Source organism: Doryrhamphus excisus, linkage group LG13 (assembly GCF_037039965.1).
Source record: "Doryrhamphus excisus strain RoL-2023G ecotype Guam linkage group LG13, RoL_Dexc_Guam_v1.1, whole genome shotgun sequence".
Lineage (NCBI taxonomy): Eukaryota > Metazoa > Chordata > Actinopteri > Syngnathiformes > Syngnathidae > Doryrhamphus > Doryrhamphus excisus.
In genome coordinates this window covers 7,697,965-7,715,567 of record NC_136369.1, presented here as the reverse complement: position 1 = coordinate 7,715,567, position 17,603 = coordinate 7,697,965, and the positions used below count along the sequence as shown (strand labels likewise).

Here is a 17,603-nt window from a genome sequence, read left to right as displayed (position 1 = left end):
AGTGATTTGTTTTGTGTCCTGACTAGGTTTCATTTATTAGAAACCCCAGAGGTGTCTGTTGTTGACACCCCAGTGTTAACTTTCCGTTCCACATCGAAACAAATGTTCCGAAAAGCGAGTGTGCTGCTGCTGCTATCGTCATGAAGGTTCTTCTGTTGCGCCTGCTTTTCCTACTTTCATCTCTAAAAGGTCGGTGAATGAAACAGATTTCTACACGTATATAATGTGATTTAAAACTACATTACAATTTCACTCAGTATCCACACGCTGGAGGGGATAATTCATTATGAGCTGGAAGTGATGTTAAGTCTACCGTGTTGTTAATAATGTAATAGTGCAGCTCGCTTTTAGTTGGTGAGAATTATTATGTTTTCTTATTAATTCTAATGCATATTGCTAAAGTGCTGACTTTTACCAAGTTTTTTTCCCTTCAATCACAAGATAGGTGCCAACAAATGAGGATGTGGTTAAAAATAATGCCTTGTCTGGACTGATAGTTATGCAACTACAAGGCCACTAAATGCCAACAAAAAGCCACTTTGATTTTTTTAGGACTGTCAAATAATTAAAATGGTAATGGTTATGGTAATGGTTTTATTTCATTTGAACATGCATCAGATTACAATTGAGTGTATCACATAATCAGTTCACAGTTCCACATGTCCAAAAGGAGTAGGAAGAAGCAAAGCTTATTAAATCCTACCCCTCCATCTGGTACTTTTACAATCAGTAACTGTTACATTAGTTCACTTCCTGCTTTCATAATACAGTTTTTTTTGTTTTTTTTTTATAAAATGTCAATAATTAGATTAATCAGTTTTCTAATGTATTAATCATGATTAATCACCATTTGCATTTGAATTATACCGTGTTATTATGAGCAAAGAGGGGTTACATTCAAAGACCCAACGTAACTCAAGTTGAATTCACATGTTTTGAGTTTATTTTCTGGGATTTTCCAAGCATACTTAAATGCAGCAAATTGTACTTCCGCTTTATGAGCTGTAAAGTGAGTGATACGAATATCCACTTATTGTTTTTCTGTTTATTTAGAACGCATATATATGCATCATAAAGCCATTGTCGTGATGTTCGGTGTGTCCATGAATGCATCACGCGATGGGCGCCACACATGGGAGATGACATGCCTGGACTCCATTAATTTTATTTATTTTTTTTATTTTATTTATTTATTTATTTTTTTGTCCCGTCCAGCCATTGGGGCAGATAGTATTGTTGATCTAAATGCCCTTACATGCTAGACAGATTTGCTCTGTGTCAGGAAAGGTGTTGGCTACAACTTCCCTGTACCATGAAATTTTATTTGCCGTTATTTGATGTTTTTGTTATGCCATTTGGAGCGACTGGACCGGAGCAAGAAGAAGAACAGAAAAGAAGAGGAGAGAAGAGAAAGGTGGGGTCGGGGGGGGGCAGTAGAGGGAGAGACAAAAACAGCAGCAACAAGAATTCCCAAAACAACAACAGTGACAAACAGAACAGTTAAATGTCAATGATGGCTAAGGGTCACACTGGAGATGATATCAGTGAAATGAAACAGTCCAACTTACCAGTAGCAATAGTAACGGTGAAGACATGACCCATGATAGTAAACACAATTGGAACCATACGGTTACAGTAATTAAAATCTCACTGCTTGACATCATTATTACTGTAATAATAGCATACAAATACTATATAAACATCAGGGATAAGATAGTAGATTGTATAGAGAAGCACCCATGTGCTGTGAGTGCCCATATGGAGGTGTGTTGTGTATGTGAATGCGAGTGTGTGAATGTGTAATTGTCACTGAGAATGACAAAAGGAGAGAGACTGCCTTCTACCACCCAGCAAACCCCGCCCCGCGCAGCCAGGTCAAGCCCCCACCGCCAGAGATCCTCCGGCCCCGTGGGTGCGGGCAAAGCCAGGGCCGACTCCCCAAGACCCACCCCCAAAGCAACTCCCCGAAGAGACCAGCAAGAGGCCATGGAGGAGCAATCCCAACCGGCAACAGGGCGCCAGCAGGCCGGAGGAGAGCCGCACCCCCGAGACCAGCGGGAGACCATACCCCACTAGGGCAGAAGGGCATCGAAGGCCACACACCCGTGGGCACAGGGGCGCCCCCGCCGGCCGGAAGGGAGCCCGTCCACGGCCGGAGGCACCGTCTCCCGCCCCCCACACACCCCCAGGAAGCAGAACCAGGCCCGCCCCAGGCAACCCCAGGCCTGACCACCGACATAGGACCGCCCAGGCCAGGACAGAAGAGGCCCGGGCACACTGCCCCATGGAGGACCGGGCGGTAGAGATGGAACGCCCTACGCCAGACCCCCGCAGAGCCCCCCCCCCCCCCCCCCCCCCGTATATCTATATGGCCATATACCCACATACGCACCCACACACATATATATATATATATATATATATATATAATTATAATAAAACTAATCATTATTTATCTAAGTATTTAAAACAATAAATACATAAAATAAACTCAAACACATGCATACCCCATCCACTCAATACACACACAGACTCCATTCATTTTCAATGGAACCTGCACGATAGGGTGATTATCGCATGTTTGTGCTTGTGGGTGTCATGTGACACGTCTTGCGATGCGATCCCAGAAAGTTGAAAAATGTTCAACTCACGGGTGTTCAGCTCTCTGGTGTAGCTGGTCACAATCGCAGTCGCCTCCCGTGTGCATGGTTTGCTACGTGTTGGTGATGAGTTTCGCCAAACGCCATCGTTGTGTGCTCTCCATGACAATGAGGAAGTGCTGTTCTGGTCGAGAACCGTGTTTGTAGTTGGAGATGCATATGTAGTATTGGAAAACATCACACTTTTTAAAAAATGTTTTTGTCTTAACTAAGTAAGTTAATACACTTGAATTCATTTATAATCCACAGGCGAGTGTGAGGCGAGGTCCTTGCAGGAGATCTATGTCAAGGCAGGTGACATGGTGGTGCTACAGTGTCCTCAACTTGCAGGACATCGTGATACGGGTGCTGAAGTGATATGGATTAGCGAGAACAGCCAGGTGATGGATTTGAGCAACATGTCACCTGCTCAGCAGAAGCAGGCTGGCCTCATGCATCATGACAGGAGTCTTTTTATTCTCACTGCTTCTGTAAGCCATCAAGGGAACTACTCATGCTCACAAAGGTAATGTATATGTACGTACATTATTAGAAATTATTGATTTTTGCTGTTTAGAACATTCCCCTTGAAAGAGATATCACAGGGAATAGAAGTACATCAGACAGTAAGAGTACTGTAGTTGTTCGAGCCTGTTTAAGTTCTTAATATGATCTTCTTTATACATGATAGGAATACAAGCAGACGGTTCTGGTTCAGAGTGACTGTGTACACCACACTGAGCAGCGAGATGGAGGACAGAACACAGTACCTCATGATATGTTACACCCAAGAGTCCTGCTCATTGACCTGCCCTGATGACAATGTCCCTGACCCAAATACTCCCAACATGACCAGCTACGACATTACATGGCGCAAGGTATGTAAACATGGCACATTTATGAGAGCTTTCCTTTTCATAATCTCAATGTCTCATTGCTCTCATTAACGATGAAACCTCATAACATCCCATAGATCGGAGAGTCATTGCATGAAGTTAACAGCTACTTCTCAAGTGTGGAAACAAAAGACCAGGGTGTCTATACCTGCATCAGGTCTTACCTGTATGACAGCCAAATCTACAACATGAGCTTTACGTTGGTCTTGGATGTCCAACCTCATGAAAGTAAGACCAAAATGATGTAGGCTGCGTTCACACTTTCAAAAGATACTTGTTCTTTTAGCATTCACACTGGTATCATCATGTCTGTGAACCAAAGGCTGTGTTTAGCATCAACAAAGGTTTACATAGTTCAATTCAGAGTACCAAACATGGCAAAGTGTGAACGCACTCTTCAGCCTTGAACCAATCTAAGTGTTCTCTTTGCACAGCAAATATGGACAAACATGCAGTGATCACATCCCCGCGGGCAAATGAAACGATTTACGTGGATGTAGGTGAGCATCACTCCTGTTACATCAACTCCAATTTGTGCGCTTTTACAACATCAGACTGGATCTTTAGGATTACCGGCGGTGATCAAATGTGAAGCCCTTATGAATTCAGTCCCCAGTGAATTGTTTTGGTTGAGCGGTGATACATTTGTGGAAATGAACAACTCTTTCCCAGTATTCTACAATTCTACAAGGTAGGACAAAGGATGGACAAATAGTCTTTTATATATGAGGCCAGCCTTCTAAGATTGCTGTTATCTAACCTCCCAGGGAAACTACGACAGAAGGAGAGAAAAACATTGTATTGCTAGTGTTCAAAAAGGTGACAGAGGATGCTCTATTAAAACATTACACCTGTAAAATGGAATCCCTCTCTCAGCACTCCAGCTACGTCACCATATCCTTGGCGCAAAAAGGTAAGGATTGTTGGATCCAAGTGTGTACCTTCACACAGTGTGTACAATTATTATCTAAGTTGTATTTTTGAGGATTCATTTTATTATTGATTTCTCGGTCACACCGAGATGTTAAAGGGATAGTTTTTGACATTTGTAGTGCATCAAAGGTGACTTACACCCACTTTGTCCCTTGTATGTTGGTGATTTCGGTTGGGGCTTGATAAAAATCAATAATTACTAAAATCGTTCAGAGAATAATCTCCTTATCGATTCATTGTGTCGTGTGATTTATGCGTCACTCTCCACATTGCGGATTCGTTCACTTCACCTGCAGAGCTTTGTCAATTCTATCTGACTGAAATAAAGTAAAAAAAAAAAACACTCCAGCAGAGTTCTAAATACGTTTTTTAACATTATTGGGGCCCTCTGGGTACTGTTTGAAATAACACCCCTTTACACTCATGTTACATTTAATGACGTTGTTGGTTTAGAGTTGAGTTTTAGCTCAGAGTGGATTACAATGTAACAGTAGCCTGTGCAATTATAATGATGATTATTATGTCATTATTATTGTGCCTGTTGTGAGATAATTCAATAAAAGGCTGTTTTTCTGATGATCAAGTCCGCTTGTGTGTCTCACCAAACATTAGAGTAATATTACTGACACCTAGCCACAAGTGTAGAATACTACGAGGTGTGTCAGAAAAGGTCTGTTCATGTCGATCATATTCTTCCACATGAAGGGCATCGTCTGCGAGTTCTTGCACACACAATCAGCCATGTTTTCAGCGTTTGTGTCTTTCAGTGCACTAGAAGTCATGATACGACACGTGATGCACAACTTACGATAACAATATTTTCATACAGTGATAGGGTGAATCAAATAATGAATAAATAATTTCATAGTTTGTATTTTTCTACATAAAGCTGGGATATTGTATACTGTATACTTTTAATAATACATGATCTTTAAAATCTCTTCATATTTTTTAATATTTTAATAATTAAAGCAAAGCAACACTATAGAGTTGTGGAGGGTGAAAGGTTTATTATGCCGTGTACAAATAAAACGGTAAAATGGTCCAAGATGACAGAAGACCAAGAAAGACAAAATGAAGGTTTTTATTGTGGAAGGGAGTTCTTCATTAGAACCAAACATTCTGGAAATTACACTTTGCTTACCAGGTAATGCTTCCAGGTCTTTGTGATTAGAGCGGGATGATTGTTATATTACATTTTGTGTGATAGCAAAAGCTAGCTCAGCACTGATAGCAGTTTGCTAGTTTTGACCCTACTTGTTGTGTATGAAGTATCCATTATCTGACTGGAATCGTCTCATAGTGAACCGCTACCCCCTTCTTAACCTTTAGATGCATAAGTGGGTCAAAAATGACCCAGTCAGGTTGTTTTCTTGAAATATCTTCGTAATGAAAATTTTTAATCATTTCATATTCCAGGTATTCCTAAAAAAACATGTTTTTAATATCATGCCATTCACATTTTTAACTTACCTTTTATAAATTTTAAGAAATGTTATTTTTGTGTTACTACCACAACCTTCCACAAGTGGGTCAAAAATGACCTGCATGTATTTTCTACGGAATCCAATTTAATTCTTATTATTATATCTTTAATTCTTATTATTCCTAACCAAAATGACAAAATTGACATAAAAAGGCATTGATTCTATTTAAAATCTCATCATATTTTTATTTTCCTTCTTTTCAGATCGACCTTCCCATTTTTCTCTGGTCCTCTGTCCTGTGGTCATCGTGGCAGTGATGTCTATAACTTTTATTGTTTACGTCAAGTTCAAAATCCATATCACACTTTTCCTGCGAGACACTCTCGGCTGCCATATGAGAATCTCAGGTAAGAGTCGGCTATTATGTCATTATTAGAAACATGAAGCAGGATTCAATTTCATAAACAGAATATTTTCATAGTTAGAGCGTAGAAAACCAGTTTATGACTTTCTAAATATGTTTTTTTTTACCATTATTAGAACCTAGAAGGAACCACTCCAACTATACAGTCACCACACCAGTCATCACAAGCTAACATGGATATAAAAAAACATGGTATTATTATGGTATTGTTTCAGTGAGATTGAAAATAAAAAATATTCTTTAAAATACCTCAAATTAAATAACCACACTTGAGTCTCACTACTTCCCTATTGTCACTGCTATCCCAACTACAGTGTAACAATATAATGTAACAATAATTCTTGATCTTTTCAGATGGAAAGACCTATGATGTCTTTTTGATGTGTTACAAGAGCGACACAGTGACAGGACTGAATATGTGTGATAGAAAATGGCTAGAGAATGTTTTGGAAGAAAAGTTTCATTATAAACTCTGCCTCTATGATCGTGATGTGCTGCCAGGACAAGGTAAATGCTATTTACACTTAGCAAAATTAACACACAACAGAAGGTATTGAATTATTTTCCTTCATGTTGTTGCAGCTGTGGCCGAGGCTGTGTTAGATTGCATAGAAGAGAGTCGGTCTGTGGTTCTGATGCCTTCCCTTGTGGATGCATTTTTGGAGTCAGGCTTGTTGAGTGTCGTCTATGCGGCCCTCGTGGAACGGAAAACAAGCTTGGTTTTCATTAAACCCGAGACCACAGAAGAGGCTCAATCGGGTTCAGTAGAAGAGGCCTTACAGCTTCTTGATAAGACTGGACACAGCGTCACCTGGGAGGGCTCCAGCTCCATGTCACCTTCTTCCTCCTTCTGGAAAAACCTCCGCTATCACCTGCCAGCAGCATACACCAGACGTACTTTTCCATTAGACACTCTACCATTTTAACTTGTCCAAACTTTAGGCACACTATAATGAGATCTGGTGCAAAAATTCTGCTTTTTACCGACACTGGTAGAGTTTGTGTAAATGTAGAACTTTTACTGTTAAATAACTGCATAAACCATAGCAAACCACAAGCATTCCAACACTCTTTTAAGTTTATTCATAGAGCACCATTCATACATCTTGGTAGTTCATAGGGTAAAATACATCCATCCATTTTCTGTCCCACTTATCCTCACTAGGGTGCTTGAAAGTCATAGAATACTATTCCTTTGCAGCCCATACAGTAAATGTTCTAATCTTAAGCCCATCTGGGCTGCATGGAATTGAATGATATTATATTGGGTTAGTTCAGTGTGTAAAAAAGATTGCACAATTGTAAATATGAACAAGTAAATGCTATTATTGAATGTTATGTATGTGCATTTTCCTTGAGTCGGGCGGTGATAGATGTTCTTCTCGTGTGCTAGAGCACTGAATTTCCATGAAGTCATTGCAGATGCAACAACACAGGAAACTATGAGGTCCTGCCTACTACTTACTTACTTAAATTTAAATCATAATCGAAGCTGCAACAATCCATGTGTTATCATTCAAATCTTCAGGATGCAAACTGGATATTTTCTGTTCTTTTTTATAATTCCTATTTTTTTGGAGGGATGCTGTGTGAAAAACTACCAACATACAAAAAAAGGTATTTGCTTTGAAGCCAAAAGTGCTTGAATGGATGCTTAAAAGGCTTTTCTTTGTGACTATCTCCAGGTCCTCGAGTGTATCCAGCAAAGCAACACTATAGAGTTGTGGAGGGTGAAAGGTTTATTATGCCGTGTACAAATAAAACGGTAAAATGGTCCAAGATGACAGAAGACCAAGAAAGACAAAATGAAGGTTTTTATTGTGGAAGGGAGTTTTTCATTAGAACCAAACATTCTGGAAATTACACTTTGCTTACCAGGTAATGCTTCCAGGTCTTTGTGATTAGAGCGGGATGATTGTTATATTACATTTTGTGTGATAGCAAAAGCTAGCTCGGCACTGATAGCAGTTTGCTAGTTTTGACCCTACTTGTTGTGTATGAAGTATCCATTATCTGACTGGAATTGTCTCATAGTGAACCGCTACCCCCTTCTTAACCTTTAGATGCATAAGTGGGTTGTTTTCTTGAAATATCTTTGTAATTAAAATTTTTCATCATTTCATATTCCAGGTATTCCTAAAAAAAAACATGTTTTTAATATCATGCCATTCACATTTTTAACTTATCTTTTATACATTTTAAGAAATTTTAGTTTTTGTGTTACTACCCCAAACTTCCATAAGTGGGTCAAAAATGACCAGGTCAGGTTGTTTTCTTGAAATATCTTCGTAATGAAAAATTTTCATCATTTCATATTTCAGGTATTTCTAAAAAAACATGTTTTTAATATCATGCCATTCACATTTTTAACTTACCTTTTAAGAAATTTTATTTTTGTGTTATTACCACAACCTTCCATAAGTGGGTCAAAAATGACCCGCATGTATTTTCTACGGAATCCAATTTAATTGTTATTATTATACCTTTAATTCTTATTATTCGTAACCAAAATGGCAAAATTGACATAAAAAGGCATTGATTCTATTATGGGTCATTTTTGCCCCACTTAGGGAAGTGTGTAGGGTCCAGTCACTCGTGCATCTAAGGGTTAATAGTGTCCAAAATACAAAAATACATACAACCAACTATAAAGCCTCATGTTTGAGTGAATCTTCCACTCACAGTAACAGATTTTCACTTGATATCTTCAAGATGAAACATATAATGCACAAAGTAATCATTTAAATGTACTTATTTGCTAATATGATGCAAAGAACAACGTGACGCTCTCTCTGCCTCCTTCCTGCTGCGGTTTCCTTTTGTGTGAGACTTTTAGGCACACTTGTACTTGCTTTTTCATTTTTATTAGTGCGTCAACACATGCAATGTTTGACAAAAGGTCCCTGTTACTTTTGGTGTAACCAAATCGAGGATCATTTGTCACCCCCCCCCTCCCCCATACACTCACAGACACCACTTGTGTTTTTCTCTTTGACCTACACAGAATTCAAGTCAGCATTACTTATTTAGTAGCATTATCTTAAAGCACTTAACTGCTGTACTTAAACGAATGAAAGAAAACACTGGTATTTTGTTATTTTTCTGATTCATTATTTTTGGTTTTTCTTTGCAGAAGAAGGTACTGTTCACAGGATTGTTAACAAAAGATCAAGAATATCAAAGTGTACATCTCTGGTTTCGTCCACATTAGCTTTTCTCAAAGTGTTTGTGAGGTAACGTCTCTGCTGTCTACTGGCAGCCAAATGTTCCTGCATCTTCAGGTGTTACGAGAAAGACACCTGCCCTGTTACAAGGCCGACGAGGGCGGTGTCATGCTGCGTGTTGGTGCAGGCGGAAAAATCCCCTGTCCAGGTCTCGACTGTACAAATAGCACCAATTTCACTTGGTACAAGGTCAGATATAAACAGGCATGGTCGTTTTCACTGGGTAACATCTTAGTAACATCTGTGTTTTCTTTCAGCGTAACAAAAGAGTGTCGGAGCAGCATCGAACCTCCTGTGAAAAGAACGGCTTGTTGCACCTCTGCACCGTTAGCCATTATGACACGGGTCTATATTTCTGTGATCAACACTTCATAGAACAAGGACTGCAATGGACATTCCGGAGGGCTATTCATGTAACAGCTATACGTAAGTGCCCTCTGTTTGTACTTAAACATCCTCTATGCTTAAATCAGCATTTTTTATTATAATAAATAATAGATTTTGTCCTATAAGCATATGAGAGCACAAATGACTCTCCAAGGATTACATTTCCGAATGGCAACACAACAGAGGAGGTGGAGCTGGGTAAGCAAGTCCACATTATAACATTCATTTTCTACCCGTTATTGCGGGCATGCTGGAGCCTATCCCAGCTGTCTTCGGGCAGAAGGTGGGGTATACCCTGAACTGGTCGCTAGCCAATCACAGAGCAAATATAGACAAACAACCATTCACACTCACATTCATATCTATGGACAATTTGGAGTGACCCATCATCAAAATGTCAACTGCAATGCATAATAGGGGACCTTTAAGATTGTAGTACTGAATGAATGAAAGCATTACAAAGGTAATAAAAGTTGTCACTACAACATGATGTGTAAAGCGATACTAATGATTATGTCGTTGCTTGTTCCAGGGGAGCCTCACACTCTGACATGTCAGGTACATTTTCCTTTTGAGGTCAACTTTTCAGCACAGATACAATGGTACATGAATTATAGAGGAAATATGGACAATAAGACGCTGCTGCACAGTGAGCGCCAACCGTGAGTCACTGTCACACTCTTGTAGTCTCTTATCATAATGCTTGATTATTGACGGGATGTAAAAACTTTGATGTTTTCCCTCTGAAACAGACAGCGGAAAGTGACATTTAAAGAGTTTATGGTGACGGAGACGGCTACCATACAGCAGGTGACTGCACTACATTTCAACCACACGTACACCTGCATAGCCACAAACTCTGTTGGAAACTGCAGTGTTACCGTTAAGCTCAAGAGAACAATTCAAGGTATTTCCACTCGACTTCAACTCTGTTATAGTATTTCTCTCAAGTTACTTGGTCCTTAAAATAAAATGTGTTGGAATGACAGGCGTTTCATTTCTCTGGCAAATCATACCTTATCAATAATATCATCATTATCGCTTAAAAAAAGGATTATGTTGTTCAGTACAGCCTAAAATACAAACACAAGGCATTCAAAATACACATTCAAAAGGTGGGATGTTGTGTAATATTCTACACCGTTCACTAGGTGTCAGTAATGTTACTGTAATTGACAGTTGACTCTTTTGGTATTTAAGGAATTAAATACTAATTAAGGAATTTAAGGAATTAATTTAAGGAATTGTATTTCACGGAAATTTGCTTATCACTATCAGGTCTAGAACCAGTTAACCAAGATGAACGGGAGATTTCCATTTTTTTGTCATTTGTCACAGTTATCACTCACAGCTTGTGTCCCCCCCCCCCACCAAAAAAACATGGTATCAACTCAGTTTTAGAAGTACCCAAGTGTTTAATAGAGTAATTTGCTGTATTTTATGTCAGATGGAGATATTATACATAGATTTTCAGTGTGCATTACTTGTAATTAAAGGGGACCTATTATACTTTTTCCACTTTTCAGACCTATAAATATTGTATTCTTGTGTTAAACGATGCCAAAGCATCAGATAATGAGGTTTACACATTTGGAGTAATGAAAGAATGGCTTTGCACACTCGGTTGTACTGAGTTTTTTATAACACCAAGTTCTACTGACGTCAGTGCCATCCGGACTTCCTTATATGGGCTGCAGATTGCCTGCACTCTGTAAACACAGATCTACTTAATCCGGAAGTCCTCAGGAACACTAGGGAGTGTGACCAATCACGGGGGAGTGGGTGTACCGTGGGTAGAGTCAGTTGCTCAGAAAACGAGTACAATAGGTCCACTTTAAATCACATTGAGCTTGAGTCAGTGACTGCTTAGAATTGCTAAAAACACAAAATTGTACAGTAATCCAACCTGTGTGTTTTACTTGCAGTGAAATGGCCATCACTGGTTGGCTACCCTGTTGCAGCCTTGCTGTTGGTAGCCGGGCTGGTTATTGTTTTGCATGTGAAATGGTTGGAACTGCGACTAATCTACATGTCACGCTTCAAACATGGGAAAGCTGATGACGGTGCGGATGCAAAAACATACAGACGCATGCACCAACAACACAACATACTGGACGTTTCAATAGATGTCCAACAGTTTGCCTTCAGTGTATGCAGATCAGAACAGGATGTGGTTTTTTGTAGCACAATGTTCTACCACAACAGGAAAGTTGATCTCTGTTAGTTGTCACGTTGGAGCATCAGGTGCAGGCTGTGGAGACACGGCGTGTGGGGGGCCAGCGTCTCAGCCCGCACACAGGCGCTTCATAGAGTGGAAATACTGTCTGACTAGTCAAACATATAGAAAGACAAGTTATATTGGGCAATTAGGCTTTATTCATGTTACATTGATGAGGCATGACGTTAGATTCATTAGCTTTCAAACTGCATGGAGCCTGGCTGTCGATGGAGTGCCAAAAAAAGTTCTCCTCTCATTCCATGCGGAAGTGGTGCGTTTTGGCTTCTTACTTTGTCCTTCTTCCCAAATCTGTTTGAAATACTTTCTTAAGTTCACAAGCTAACTAGTTTGCTTGCTATGCTCGTGGAAGCCGTCTGTTATGTCCCTCGGGCATTTCCGCTTATAGATGACCTGGAAGTGCTTGAGGGAGTTCAGTTACAGAGACACACTTGTAGTGGTGGGCAAAACCGTTCATTTCAGTGAACCGGATCGTTCCGGTTCATTCAGTAAAAAGATCCGTTAATTTTGTTCATTTCAGTCAATTGGTCGTTAGCCTGTGATCTCCCCCTGGGCATAGACCCGGTCAGCCGTGTCGAGTCAGTCCGTTCACTCGTGTTCACGTTCGACTCAACAGCTCAACAACACATGATGACTAGTGGTGTGTCGGTCATGCAGGAAAGGGTCAAAAGAACTAGTTCTTTTTTGTGAACGGAATGAACGAGTCACCGACAGTGTCGGTCAATCTCTCGGTCTCTGCCTTTCAGTCAGTTAACCCCACCCACCCACAGAGCGAGACACGACGATAGGATAAGACAGGCAAGCACGCAGATAGTCCCGTCCCGCAAAAGGAATGGTGGAATGACTCTCCAGTGAATAAAAAAAACTGTTTGCAACTGAACGGACTGAATGGGTATTTTAGGGGCGGTGAGCTTGTTCATTGCGTTCACAAAAAAGAACTAGTTCCTAGAAGAACTCATTCATTCATGACCGAGACACCACTACACACTTGGCCTTTCCATCGTCCCCAACAAGGCACTTTGTTTGGGCTCAATATCTTGTAGGCAAACTGCCATCCAGCCTGAGGAAGGGACTCGTGCTCTGCTTCAGAATGTCATATTACACGTTGGAATTCATGTTTCTCTCAATGAACCGCAGCACTCATGCAGCCTCAGTTGACTGTAGTTGGCAAGACTGTACTTGACTTGTTGTCAACTTGTGTTGACTTGTGTTGCCAACTACTTTGACAATACAGTAGCTCCCTAACAATTCAAAGTTCGGCATTCGTGGATTTTTTTTTCTCTGCATTTAAAAAAATAGAATCATAAATGGAAAGTGGTTTGGTGACGCTATCCGCAAAGGCAAAAGAGTCCTGCTGCAGCGATGAATCCAGCAGAGAGTGTGGTCTCACAAGTCAATTCAGTCAAAACTTTGCAGCAGGAAGAAGCGTTGATAAAACATGCTGTTGGGTAACTGCATATTTAGTCAGTACAATTTACTGTATATCTGCAATTGTTTCTGAGTGTGTAAAAAAAATAATTTAGAAGATGTCTAATGAGTGTGAAAGCCATCTGTCTTAGTATTGGCCTTTAATGAGATGTACTTTAATACAAATTATGGGATCCACTACTGTAAATGTAACTAAGCATCAGGGATTATTATGTGAATGAGAATCGAAAATTGTGAAAAATGTTGAAATTTTGTCTTTTCTGTCCAACATGACCAATCAGAGGAAAAAGACTTTGATGTGTTTTTGTCTTATGTGTGGACAAGTCGATGTGTGGAGGCTGATGGGACCCTTTCTTCTCTATCAGGACCACGTTTACAAGGTAGGAGGACATGTTCTCACGTGACTGCTTAGAAGAAAAAAACAACATATAGAAACCTTATATCCATTTTACAGATTACCTATCAACACTTGAACTGTTCAGTTCTGGGGGCGAAATTGGTGACCAGAGGCCACCTGAAGTACTGATTTACAAAGTCTTAGAGGACCTGTGGGGGTATCGCCTCTGTCTGCTGGAGAGGGACATTCTCCCTGGAGGAGGTCAGATTCTCAATTTTGTGTATGTGTGTGTATGAGATTTCTGATTCATGTTTATTTTTGCCTTGCAGCCTTCACAAATGATGTGATTCATGCATTGCGAAGAAGTCAAATCCTCATCTGTGTTGTGTCTAATGACTATTTGTCGGACAGTGATGCTGTGTTTGTTCTGGAATCAGGAATTCAGGTATGGCATATAATATGTACTGTGGTTAGCTGGCAACTAGTGCCAGGTGTACCCCACCTCTCACCCAAACCCACCTGGAATAGGCTCCAGCATGACCCCAAGTGAAGCTAATCGCTGTAGAAAATGGATGGATTATATGTCTGTGGGTTGCAGACCCATTGGTTAGACACAGCCAATAGCTGCTTTTCTTACTGAAGCGTTGGCAACACTGTCAAATATAAATGTACTATTGATCAAAAATCCCTAATTACCTTCTTTTGTCTTCCAAGGTTTTGTTGCAAAACTCTTCCCTTAAAATTCTGCTAATATGGACAAGTAAAACATCCACATCCTTCACTCAGCCGTATTCACCTTTGCCCCCTGTGGTCCAAAGGGCCTTGAAGGTGCTACCCAGCCTGAACTGGACCTCGGGAAAAGCTGGAAGAGCTACTAGCAACTTCTGGAGGTCACTAAGGAAGGCCTTACCCAAATACAGAGTTACCCATAACACATAAATATCTGCCAAAATGTTTATTGGGTTGTACGTTAAAACATGTGCTCCATAGTGTTTAGTCACATCATTTTTTAACTGAGATTAACATATAACCAATAAACGTAACTTATACGTATGACATTATTCATTTAGGAGGAACATAAATGACAAAGAGACGTGTGACAGATTAAATGTAACATTTGTCTTCTTGGTTACATTTTTGACGTCACCACAAGCCAGCACAACACAAACAGCAAGCATTAACATACATTCCAAGTGTAAACTTTCCAACTCGGGTGATATGAATACATCAAGACTCCAATATTTTTATTTCAATCACCCAAACTACTCAAAATGTGTTGTAATGATCTTTCAATAGGCTTAATATGACAATATTCCTCCATTTTGCTACTCATATTTCAAAGGTTTGACAAGGTAAGGTGTATCATCTGGCTCTTTAAACACACTTTCATTTTTAAAGGAGAAAGCAGATGAGAAAGCACGTGTAATTCGAGAAATTGTGACTAAACACCTAAGCACAACAGAGAAACACGGGCTGGCATAGCTGGTGAAAACTACAGAGGTGACGAGAAGCTAAAAATCCGCACTCATGCTAGAACAGCAAACAAATGAATAAAACAAAAAAACAATCACACTGCTATGTACATTTATACACAAACATGAAAAAAGCTAGCTTGGAAGTATACCTAACCAGCTTCAGGTATGAAGAAGCAGGACCAAAAGGAGCCTTCATTCATTCTTATCGGCCATTGGATATGATGTGCAGCAAATGTTACACGTTGCATTTCAAACCATTATAGCTATCTTAGTTAGACTTTAACTGTGGTATGTTCTTCACAGTTTGTCTGCTTGGGCCTTCAGCTTCTTTTCCCAAAGTTTTTGATGATCCGAGAAGCCCTGCTTGCCCTTGTTAAAGGAATTCGGTCCTGCCGATGTTGGCGTCTCCCTGAAAAGATGTCAGACAAAACACGCATGTTAAATCGTTTTGTTGTGGAGTCTCATGTGGATTTTCATCACAACCTGTCCACCAAAATAGTACTTTGAATGAAACGTTGTGATCAAGTACACTTTTACTGTGCAGTAAAATTGTGTGTTTGTCAATATACCTGCCAATGTTCTTCATTCTCATCTTTGCCTCTGGTGGCATCTCCTCGGGTTCACTCTGCAAGGCGAGAACATCCCATTTGTTTTCTCATTTAGATATGTGATCTTTCAGGCTACAGCAAATATATATGAACAAATAATCTGTACTAGGCTAACAAACAGTCCAAACATACTGTATTGACCTGCATATTGTTTCCCTGAAGAAAAAAAGTCTGAAAATGATGGGTCCTTATTTTCTAAATTTACAGTGTACAGCTGTCCTTTGCCACTTCACAGTTGGAATTACACAGCTTTATGTTTTTTTTCCTAAATATAATAATTCAGGCCATTTCATGGGTGAACATGACCTTTTCCTTGACAAAAATACTGATATTGAAGCAAATTTACAAATATTTTAATGTAATTTTGCAACCATGATAACGGAATAAAAGTGTGCATTTTAGTGTATACTTACATCATCATCCTCATTGAAAACAGATGGCATCCCAGGCTTTTTAGCAGGAAGTGTTGGAACAGGCTCTTTGGGTTTCTAATGCAAGTTAGAAAACAGAACAAGAACGCAACAAAATGAAATCACTCATTGTTTTAAAGTACTATTAAAATATACATTTGGCAACATACAGTATGCATGCCTAACACCAAACTCAATACAAGATTTACTCACACTTGCTCCAAGTTTGATTGATATGGGATTGGACTTTTTTACACTCTGACTGCTCAAGCCGAAGCCTATTTTGGTGGCTTTGCGTGGTGCTGGTGGGTCTCCTGGGGCTTCATCCTCGTCATCGGATGCAAGGTGCTGGGACGTGCGTTTGAGAGAGGTTGCTCCTCCAGCCACCGTGCTACAAGAGACAGGCTTAGTTTTCACTCTGCCTCCCTCCTCCTGCGGCCCTGCTTGAGGCAAGACAACTCACCAAGGTGAACCACTGTTTTATTACAAAAGACAAGTGGCTAAATGACACCTTTACCTGCGTGGCTATGTTTCTAGCCACATTGGTGCACAATCGCGGCGAAGCTACTAATTCTTCATAATTTGAACTAAGAATTATCTTAAACAGCGTCCGCCAAATGTATCAGTACCGTCACAATTAGCTGGTTTTAAAAATACAATGCCAAACAACAATAGTATATATTCGCATTAGCATTCGTTCAACAATATCACGTAACATGCTAGCCTGATAACATTTTAAGACTGTTTTTATTGACAGGTCTTTCAACTTAAACGACATGTGTAAAAAATGCAAACACATTTGAAATGGAAAAAATGTTTTTCATTAAAATAGCACAGATATCACCTCCGTCGTCGGTGTAATCTCTCCTTTTACGGTGGAGATTCGCCATTTTTAGTTCAGTAAATGAGGCTCCTTTTTCTTCTTCTTCTTCTTCTTCTTCTACTTCTTCTTCTACTACTACTTCTTCTTCATGGCGGCGTGCAACCAACGTTTAAGCGCATACCGCCACCTTCAGTACCGGAGTGTATTGCCTGCGTGTGCTTTCGGTTCTTCCTGAATTTTACCATTTCTGCCAGGCCACCTCTTGACCCACTGCTTTTGAGATTCGTGCATTTGGTTCGCCTCTTCCAATTGGGATTTTAATTAATTTATCATCTGACAATTTAAGTACTCTATTC

At 39.9% G+C, this 17,603-nt stretch overlaps 3 protein-coding genes across 3 annotated transcripts; 2 read left to right on the top strand and 1 right to left on the bottom strand.

The window, feature by feature from the left end:
• Window positions 1-52: 52 nt before the first annotated feature.
• LOC131139618 (interleukin-18 receptor 1-like) lies at window positions 53-8,150 on the top strand. Its single transcript, XM_058089378.2, has 11 exons — window positions 53-189; window positions 2,910-3,165; window positions 3,331-3,517; window positions 3,613-3,763; window positions 3,970-4,035; window positions 4,103-4,226; window positions 4,303-4,448; window positions 6,159-6,302; window positions 6,674-6,826; window positions 6,902-7,936; window positions 8,005-8,150. The coding sequence occupies exons 1-10, from the start codon at window positions 141-143 to the stop codon at window positions 7,243-7,245; spliced, it is 1,620 nt and encodes a 539-aa protein (XP_057945361.2). The 5' UTR covers window positions 53-140; the 3' UTR covers window positions 7,246-7,936; window positions 8,005-8,150.
• Window positions 5,528-15,997, top strand: LOC131139617 (interleukin-18 receptor accessory protein-like). The gene is made up of 11 exons (XM_078795687.1): window positions 5,528-5,615; window positions 9,579-9,732; window positions 9,801-9,969; window positions 10,057-10,128; window positions 10,463-10,592; window positions 10,683-10,837; window positions 11,856-11,993; window positions 13,876-13,974; window positions 14,049-14,192; window positions 14,261-14,376; window positions 14,646-15,997. The coding sequence occupies exons 2-11, from the start codon at window positions 9,583-9,585 to the stop codon at window positions 14,868-14,870; spliced, it is 1,398 nt and encodes a 465-aa protein (XP_078651813.1). The 5' UTR covers window positions 5,528-5,615; window positions 9,579-9,582; the 3' UTR covers window positions 14,871-15,997.
• Window positions 14,878-17,378, bottom strand: pcnp (PEST proteolytic signal containing nuclear protein). The gene is made up of 5 exons (XM_058089380.2): window positions 17,269-17,378; window positions 16,638-16,864; window positions 16,428-16,502; window positions 15,976-16,031; window positions 14,878-15,815 (listed from the first exon to the last, which is right to left on the bottom strand). The coding sequence occupies exons 1-5, from the start codon at window positions 17,312-17,314 to the stop codon at window positions 15,704-15,706; spliced, it is 516 nt and encodes a 171-aa protein (XP_057945363.2). The 5' UTR covers window positions 17,315-17,378; the 3' UTR covers window positions 14,878-15,703.
• Between the last annotated feature and the right edge of the window lie 225 nt (window positions 17,379-17,603).

Bases quoted from the DNA above. Each gene is read 5' to 3' on its own strand.
- pcnp (XM_058089380.2), bottom strand. From the start codon at position 17,314: ATGGCGAATCTCCACCGTAAAAGGAGAGATTACACCGACGACGGAG. The intron at 16,865-17,268 runs GTGATATCTGTG...TGCCTCAAGCAG, and splicing joins AGATTACACCGACGACGGAG to GGCCGCAGGAGGAGGGAGGC. The intron at 16,032-16,427 runs GTAAGTATACAC...CTCGCCTTGCAG, and splicing joins TTTTCAATGAGGATGATGAT to AGTGAACCCGAGGAGATGCC.
- LOC131139618 (XM_058089378.2), top strand. From the start codon at position 141: ATGAAGGTTCTTCTGTTGCGCCTGCTTTTCCTACTTTCATCTCTAAAA. The intron at 3,166-3,330 runs GTAATGTATATG...TATACATGATAG, and splicing joins AACTACTCATGCTCACAAAG to GAATACAAGCAGACGGTTCT. The intron at 4,036-4,102 runs GTGAGCATCACT...CTGGATCTTTAG, and splicing joins AACGATTTACGTGGATGTAG to GATTACCGGCGGTGATCAAA.
- LOC131139617 (XM_078795687.1), top strand. From the start codon at position 9,583: ATGTTCCTGCATCTTCAGGTGTTACGAGAAAGACACCTGCCCTGTTAC. The intron at 9,970-10,056 runs GTAAGTGCCCTC...TTGTCCTATAAG, and splicing joins TATTCATGTAACAGCTATAC to CATATGAGAGCACAAATGAC. The intron at 10,129-10,462 runs GTAAGCAAGTCC...TGCTTGTTCCAG, and splicing joins AACAGAGGAGGTGGAGCTGG to GGGAGCCTCACACTCTGACA.